The 8,975-nt window shown below is 37.4% G+C and overlaps 1 protein-coding gene across 4 annotated transcripts; it reads left to right on the top strand.

Annotated features, from left to right (window-relative positions):
• The first annotated feature begins 520 nt into the window (after positions 1–520).
• LOC127750377 (uncharacterized) lies at positions 521–8,580 on the top strand. Of its 4 annotated transcripts, none has more exons than XM_052271963.1 (12): positions 521–1,219; positions 1,298–1,521; positions 1,730–2,043; positions 2,167–3,104; positions 5,517–5,665; positions 5,760–5,927; positions 6,011–6,177; positions 6,252–6,342; positions 6,460–6,678; positions 6,988–7,390; positions 7,471–7,619; positions 7,690–8,580. In XM_052271963.1, the coding sequence occupies exons 4-12, from the start codon at positions 3,014–3,016 to the stop codon at positions 8,062–8,064; spliced, it is 1,812 nt and encodes a 603-aa protein (XP_052127923.1). In that variant the 5' UTR covers positions 521–1,219; positions 1,298–1,521; positions 1,730–2,043; positions 2,167–3,013; the 3' UTR covers positions 8,065–8,580. The 4 variants fall into 4 exon arrangements, with proteins under 4 accessions (XP_052127923.1, XP_052127922.1, XP_052127925.1 ...); XM_052271965.1 differs by having other exon boundaries at positions 525–1,521; positions 6,988–7,158; positions 7,258–7,390; XM_052271962.1 differs by having other exon boundaries at positions 521–1,521.
• The last annotated feature ends 395 nt before the right edge of the window (positions 8,581–8,975 follow it).

Genomic DNA, 8,975 nt, shown 5'->3' with positions numbered 1-8,975 from the left:
AATATCACTGTGCATATTTGTTTTGAAACATTCCTCATAATTATAATTGATCTCCTGCTATCTAAAAATAACTGTATGGAGAGTATACTGCAACCTTTTTGTGATGTTTTTGAAAGTGACATCAATTGACATCATTTTGAGCTCAAAAATACATTTTCTTGACTGTATGAAAATACGTCATTTTGACGAACTGAAATGTGACAAGTATTTGATGTCACTTGACGTCAAGATGATATTTTTCTGTCCTTTGGGCAACGGCCAGAGTTCTTCCGAATCCCTCATACACGACTCGACCTACGCGTCGATCTCGCCCGTCCCGTCTAGCCGTGGCAAGCCGCTTGCGCGTAAGCTGCGCCTCGCTCTTGTGGCGGCTTCCGACACTTCGCGCTTGCGGTCGTTCGCTTTTGCGGCGTTCGCGCTTGCGCCGGGTCGCGCTTGCAGCATTCGCGCTTACGACGAGTCGCGCTTGTGACAGTTCGCTCTTACGGTGCGCGCCCGATCACTCTAGTGATATAGAAGTCTGATCGTGAGAAGAAGTCTGATAGTAAGAGGAAGTCTGATAGTGGGAAGATGTCTGATAGTGAGAAGATGTATCACAGCAAACATTTTCCCGGGGACTTCCCGGTTCATTCCGGAAAGTACTTTACCGATCACCCTCATGCCCGGCAATTGCGTAAAGTTCCCCAAATTTTCGTAAACTTTCCGATTTCCTGAAAGTCGATATGAATCAATCCATTACTGGGGTGCCGATCAAGATCAAGCGGGTGTAACTGCAGGTTTGTTGTTGTAAACGTACGCGTACTGACTGACACGAACAACAACGCTATCTACTGTCGATCCCAGTTTGGTTCACTTGCTACTCGCCACCTCCGGAGTCAGGAGTGTGGTGTGGTGTCGACTTGGTGGCTGTGAGTCGTAGTCGTGTAGTTTTAGGTTATTGTTAGACGGTGTTGCATAGGTCGAAAGTATATTTTTGGCATGTGAACCACGTCAAAAACTAAATGGTTGAGGTTGGTTGTCATCTCATACAAACTCGCAAAGTACATTGTCAATGTGGTGTCTGTTATCTATGCAATCAGCTGTTTCACAGGGTTCTGGTGCTGGCTGGGTCGGGGTCCACTTTCTAATTTTCATTACATTGGTGGTGTAGCGGATTACATTCGTGTACTTTTATTTTGAAGTGTTGTGTGGTGCTCCTTCAAAATTGTTATTTCATGTGGTAAGTCACCTCAACAATTTCAATTGTACATTATTTGCACAGCGTAAAATTTCTCATATACTCTTTTATCTTTACCAGGCCACTTCTTCAAACTTCAAATTTCATTTTGACATAGTGTGTTATTTTTCGAAAGAGGACTATTGGTCATAGTTTGCCAGTTTGAATAACGATTGATGGAGAATGTACGTATTTAAGTCACAAAATGCTGAACGATCGGACTGTAATGAGTCTATTTTGAATTGGTGCTATAACCAAAGTCATTCAAAATTACATCTCTGCTCTAATGCTGCTCGTTGTTTGAGGTTAGTATTAGGTTAGTGTTTCCCACAGTTGTAAAATTTTTGCATCTTAATGTGATCTTTTATTAACAGTGTCATGATTCGAAATGCTTTTAATCTAATAAATCATAACCTAACGCATTAGTGTGTTCCATAACTAAATTGTATCTGATCGTTTCAATGTGTTATTTTATGTGTCACTTAGTTCAATGTGTAATTTGCATGTTATCAGGTCAGAGTGTTTCAGAGAAAGACTATTTAGCCAGTGGACGGATTTGTCATTCATCGTCTTCAAAGATGATACTTGGAAACTACATCAAGCTAATTTTTGTTCGCTGACCAGGAATGAATACTCACATGCTCGGATATAAAGGATAGTAAAAGGTAGCCTATTAAGGATACTCTTGTGAGATATCATTAATTTTTAATTTTTATTCTTTCAGGTTATTCTAACAAGGGTGCCACTCAAAAGCAGAGCTCTGACCAAATGATGGGATGCGACAGTCTTTTAGTTGACTGGACTCGGAAACATTCTAGCGAAACAATGTAAGATTGACAAACAGCATACTATTTTGATTTTACTCTTAAATATGGAGGGAAGTGAGAGTAAATTATCTGTGTTGTATTCCAATTGAACACAATGATATAATATTTTCTGTTTGTCCTCAGGTTACTTTATTATCAAGTTCTGTATCACTGTGATCTCCACTGAAGTTGATATAATTTTGTTTTTGTTATATGCCCAATGGGTTTTAAAACATAAAGACAATTTTAGAGATTTAGTATGTCCCATGCATACTATATAGAAGTGATTAGTCAAGGGAAGTATGACCATGCTGCTGTATGCACTGCTCTCTTTAATGACAAGCTTTTTAAGAAATATTATGATTTGTTTTGTTGTCAGACCGTTACAAGAAGTGAGACGAACATTCTTTCCCTGACCAGGAAGGAATGAAGAGCAGTTTTCCAGGAATTCTGTTTTCAGTAGTAGTAATTCTTTGTATAATTATTGAGAGAATTATTGAACTTTGGAAATTATGTTATGATTAATTAATGGTTTGTATGTGGTGTAGGTTAAAACATAGTAAAAGGTTTGCAAGGGGTTATTGATGGATCCATATCACAACATGTCTTATTGTAATATGTTAGTGTTCTAGTTATTACCTTGTAGTTTCTCAAATCATCAGCAATGTAGATCTTTTGAATTGAGGTGGGGATTATAGTGAGAATGTGAGTTTACTGCAAAGTGTTCAAAGTTGCTGAATTTTAGCATCTTGTTGCGTTTCTATTATTTAATGAATGTTCAAAGTGTGGGATCATTTAGTGGATGTACGAATAGTTGTGGTTTTAATAATTCTATTCTTTTATAATTTCATTTCTTTTGAACTCCACACTAAACCGTTCTCTGTAATTTCTTCTTTAAAATGTTGCATTTATATTTGCTGGATGATGCATTTATGCTTTGTTTATTAAAGACGTTAGTTTTGAGTTTTCACAATTTTTTTGTTTCAGTATCATGGATATTTCAAGACTTACCATTGATGAACTGAAGGACTACCTTCAAACTTTGAATCGACTTAAGCCACAGACTCTTCAAAATCTACAAGGTCAGTGATGGAGGACTTGGGCAGCGACAGTGACAATGACAATCATGAAGAGCAGATGCTTGCTCAGTTTCATTGGGCTCATGGCAAAATTGATGAGAGACACCACGCAGCAGATATGATTATTAACTGTAGGCAAAGTTGTACAATGACAAGGGCAGGTGTGCGTACTGCTATGGACAATTGTGAGTTAATGCTAGAAGCTCGAACTGAAAATTTAAAACGTAAAGTGGAAGACTTCTTAAATCAGAACAACTATATGAATAATCCTCTGTCAGCTCGTTTGCTTAACAACTTTGAGTGTGAGAGTCCATTCAAAAATTTCAAGAGTAACTCTGGCCAGAAGAGTGCAGTAAAGTCTTATTACCATTACATTGAGCCAGTTCCAGGATTTCTTGGTTATCGGATAGAGCCCATAAATGTTGGAGGGAATATTTTTAGGCAACGGCCAGTAAGAGAAACGTTTCACTTTGTTTCTATAAAAGAAATTTTGAAAATGGTGTCTCGAAAACAATCAGTCCTTGATTACATTCATAATTTACGGCCTCGTGAAGATGATCTTTTAACCAGTTATACTGATGGCAACAGTTTTGCTAACCACCCATATTTTCAAAGATTTCCTGATGCCTTTCAGATAGGCTTGTACTTCGATGATTGTGAAACTACTAGTAGCAATGGTTCAAAAACTGGTCCCCATAACATGGCTTGTTTTTATGTGAAAATCTTAAATGCTCCTCCTTATATTAACTCTCACCTTGCTGGAACCCATGTTGTTGCTTTGGCACATACGCAAGATGTTAAAACATATGGTTTCAGACCAATTCTCCAACCCCTCATTGATGACCTGCTAGAACTGGAAAGTGAGAATGGTGTAGTAGACTATATTGGAGACCAAAGAATAGTTCTGAGAGGTGCTTTAGCTGCTGTTCTGGGCGACAGTAAGGCAGTCCATGAGATTCTGGGGTTTTTGCTACCATCGGCTCGGCACTTCTGTAGGTTGTGCACCATATCTAGACGGCAGCTTCATGCTAGAAATGTAATATTTGGTGAACGCAGAACAGAAGCTATGCATAATCATCATGTGGAGGAAGCGGAATTGAATCCTGCGAATTCAACCCTCAGTGGTGTTAAGGAAAATTCGTGCCTTCACGACCTACAATATTTTCACTCTTCAAAAAATATTGTGTTGGACAGCCAACATGACATAGCCCATGGTATAGGAGAAATGGAAATCAAACTGGTTCTAAATTATTATGTATCCACAAGGCATTTATTTACAGCAGCTGATTTAAACACTGAAGTAAAAACTTTCCTTTATGGTAGACCAGACGTACCTAATGAGCCGTCTAATAATTTCAGTCCTGAAGGCTTAGCTGCTGTTAATCAGAGGTCATTTAAATTAGCGCAAACAAGTGCACAGATTTTCTGCCTCATGAGAGTCCTTATATTTTTATTGGATATCCTTGGCATTCCAATCGAGGATAGAGAACATTTGGACCTCATTATCTTATTACAAAAGATTGTCCAAATTATAAAAGCTCCAAAGGTGAGCAGGAGTATTCTTCCTTACTTAAGGCGCTTGATAGAAAGTCATAGACGAATGTTTCACCATCTCTTCCCCGGTGTCAACCCTATCAACAAGCATCATCATTTAGAACATTATGTGGATGTTATTGAAGAAATGGGTCCTTCAGAGCAATTTAGTTGTATGAGGCAGGAGGCAAAACATCGTCCACTGAAAAGGCATATTGTTGCTTGCAATTCATATCGATCTGTGACAAAAACTGCCTCTGATTATGAGCAAATTTCACAAGCCATTCATTGGGGTTCAAATGTACCTCACATTGTACCCAAATTTGTGCTATCTAAAAAGAAGACTCCATGCGCTGTAAATGATTGCTACACAAGAAGAATATTAATAGAAAGAGGATTTCGTGCAGATGAGTTTCTTAATACAGTTGAGACAGTTGCTGTGTTCGGTAGAGATTTCTATATAAATGATTTTGTAGTAGTCAGAGTGGCTGCCCAAAATAATAACGACATGGAGTCTTTTGGGAAAATAAAAAGGATAATTTCAGCCAATAATGAAACAGATGTTTGGTTCGAAATAGAAGAATGGAGGACTGAATATGAATCTGAAAGTTTTAATTCCCTGATAATTTCTCAACCTGACAATGCAGTTCATCATTTACTGGACCCTCTTGATTTACCGCTTCACCCACCTCTGGCAGTTTGGCATGACCGCTACATGAACAAACATTTGTGCCTCCGTCATTTAGTTTTGTAACTGACGAGTATATTGGATGGTACGGATGCTCACTTCCTTTCCAGACTAATACTAAGGTTACCTAGGGAAAAAATGAGTTTACTGGCAACTTTATATTAAAGTTACTATCATATTTTTCTCTGTTACAGATGAGGAGGTGGATGGGGAGGCCTTTCTACTAATTAATGAGGCCAATCTCCAAAAGAATTTCTCTGATATTAAGGCGGGTGAGAGATTCAAAGTACTCCAACTGGTTGAAGAGTTTAAAAGGGCTCTCCCACAGAGTAATGATGAACAGGTAAAAATTATTTTAGTTTTTGAATGAAAAGTAAAACTAATGTTGCAAAAATGTCTTTCTAATTGAGATGTTATCTTTGCTTTTCATTCTGCAGTCATCATCATCACAATTGGACGACTCAGCATCATCATCATTTGATCCACTCCCAGTCGAAATAGTCTTTGTTGAATCCAATGAATGCACTGCTCCAATGGTCAGTACTTCCGTAAGGAAAACTGTGGAATCTCCTCCTCCCTCTGAGACTCCCTCGACTTCAGCTGTTGTAAGTGTTATATTTAGTCTAATTTATTTATTGGTACAATTAACTTTTTATTTTCTTGAACTTGTTCCTTTTTTTATTTTCAGGAGCAGGTAATGGATGTGAAGGACATTTTGATGCAATCAGCAGAGGGGTTCAGGGTTGTGGAAAACATTCAAAAGAATCGTTGGCCAGATGATCGACATAGGAAGAAGATGATATCTATTCTTACTGACTATCATGTTAAAAGCACTGGAGCAAACAGGGATAGCTAGTAAGTTTTTCCAGCTGCTAGAGACACGGTTTATGGCTGCACCTTACTAAAGATCGATGCTCCTCTTATTGCAGTTATCCTAATCCAATTGACAAACTTATGATGGCAAAGGGCATAATTAGGGACTTCCCCACCCTTGCGGATAATGGGAATGGCGAGGGATATGTGAGTGAATTCATAAATTATTTCGTATTCAATGTTTAATTAAATGCTATTTTCTCTTCTAGTTATTACTCAGATATTAGAGATTTAATCATTAATCTATAAAATGTATGGTTGCAGCTTGCCTGGTATGACCCCTCATCTTGCAAGGGATTCTTAGGCAAGAAGTTTGAGTACTTGAGGGAAAAACATTTAAAGCCTACAGAAAAACGGAAAATACCAAAGGATAAAAAGAAGAGCCATGCCAGTAGCACTACTTCCTCAACCATGTTATCAGACCATGACAATGAGGACTCACCTTCCAAGAGGTCAAAAACTGATGAAAATTATGATGACATGGTAAGGCAAGCTCATTTACTTGCATGTTTTTTAAAAGCGTTCAAGCCTGTGAACCAATGTGTTGTGTTCTTCAGTGTCATTATTGCCTAAACTCCATAACTTCTACTGCTATTTTATCATTTTAATTGGTTGTTACACATTGGTTCTTTAAAGTAACGTCCACTTTTAAGTATTTCCTTGTATGTGAGGCCTTATTCATGTGCATTTTTTACATATCTATATGTAAAACTTAACAAATTGCTTAGTTTTCACTGCATTTCACTCTGTAAAGACCCAAGAGTGTTAAATTATTATTTCTTTTGCCATCAGGTGAAAAAGTTAAGTAGAATGGAGGCAACATCTGGAAGTAAAAACATTATCAGCAGTTTAATGGAGGGGACGTTCTCAGAACGACATAAATGGATGAATCAACGTCCAAAGCCATCAGGCGCCCAGATTCTAACCAAATTTATCCATTTCAAAAGTTATGGCGGCCTCATGGTGAGCAATTCTTGGTTTGGAATAATAACCTGTTCTCTTAGTGTCTATAATTCACATATGTTTTGTTCAAATTTTAAACATATCATTTTTCCTACGAAGATTACTGAAGAATTTCAAAGACTTCACCCAAAGGCAGTGGCCTTTGATCTTACTGACATAGTCAATGCTGTACTACAGCATTCAAAATCAACCAAGAAGAAATTGTATGAAGATAGCAGCTGCTTACAGAATGGTAATGATGGTTCAGTAATTAATTTGCTGTGTACAGAGAAACTTTTGTTTTTTTACTCATAGTATACTACAATATTTCAGACTCTCTTCATGCACTCCAACTAATTTTTGATATATTGCCATCTGTACCAGTTAAAAGGTCAAAAGAAATGCCTGTAACTACTGAGGAAACTAATAACAAATTTTGGATAGCATCAAAGCCTTGCGCAGCACTTGTCCAAATTGTTCCAGTAAGTGTAAAATGCCTAGCACCATTTCTACATTTCTATAACTTACTAAATTTGCATTTATTTTTTACAGGCTGGAACAGATGTGCAGGGTTATCAAAATAAGCTGCAGCCCATAAAGCCACCCTCAGATTCCAACAGCAAGCAGCTCATGTCAGCACCTTTTATGCTATGGCTCACTGATGATCAACTAACTGGGGAAATTTACATTCTTATTGATGGTCATTTCATTCATGTGGACGTGGACCCGCTTTCTGACCCATTTCCAAAAGCGTTTGATGTGTTCCTCAAGTTGTTTCATGTGTTGGCTGTTCACTACCACCCACAATTGAAATTCTTTTTCAATTTCTTTGAATTTGTCTATGGGTTAAACAATAAGCCAATTCCCTCTGTTCGAGCTTTAGTAGGTGCACTGCGTACTATTCAAATAGAGACAAACAATAATTAAATTGTTGTTCATTCTTGTTTACTATCTGTTACTGTTTTCCTCTTTTTATTAAGTTTGTTATTTTCAAAATAATCACTTTAAATAAAAAAAACAAAAAATGGTTCTCTCTCTAACTGTGTGCTTTATTTACTTTATTTTACAAAACATGGTTTACTTGAAACCTGAAAAAATGGCATGAGCGATGCATAGAATTGCATTGTTTAAACAGTCCCAGTTTCGCTACAAAATAGCTAACTACCTACATTTGTTCCTCCAACATAATATCCACTTTCAAGTATTGAACATTCAGAATAGCAACTGGTTTATTAGAGTCCGGTGTTGCACACTATCAAATTTATGGAAATCAATTTCTCGCTCAAATTTCTGCGTTAATTTGAACACTTGCATGCATTCATTTGTACAAATCATGCACTTTTGTGGACAAATTCGTACAAAACGCAGGGGTTAGACTTAGCACAATTGTTGGCTAAAAAGCATACAATAACATTTAGCATGTATATGAAACGTTACCTCAGATTGAAAAACAGCTAAGAAATGCATCTGTCAATTTTATTTTTGTAAATGATTCGCATGAATGTCATCCAATACTTACAAAAGTCTAAAAAATATAGGCTCCCTGTTTTGTACATCTTATTTATTTTTATTTATTATTATACTGATAGTGCTGCTAAGAATATACTAATCACTCATCACATGCCGAATCGCAATCTGTGTTATGTTTTATGCGCGTGCGCAACACCTGCTTTACGGAATTGTCCGGGAACTTCCCCGAAAAGTGTAATCGGTGAATTTTCCCGGAATGAACCGGGAAGTCCCCGGGAAAATGTTTGCTGTGTATGATAGTGAGAAGAAGACTGAGAGTGAGAAGAAGACTGATAATGAGAAGACTGGCAATGATGGCAAAGAGAACT

The sequence above is a fragment of the Frankliniella occidentalis genome, unplaced genomic scaffold (assembly GCF_000697945.3).
Source record: "Frankliniella occidentalis isolate FOCC.00 unplaced genomic scaffold, Focc_3.1 Scaffold181, whole genome shotgun sequence".
In the NCBI taxonomy this organism is placed as follows: Eukaryota; Metazoa; Arthropoda; class Insecta; order Thysanoptera; family Thripidae; genus Frankliniella; species Frankliniella occidentalis.
This window is presented reverse-complemented; position numbering and strand designations above follow the sequence as displayed.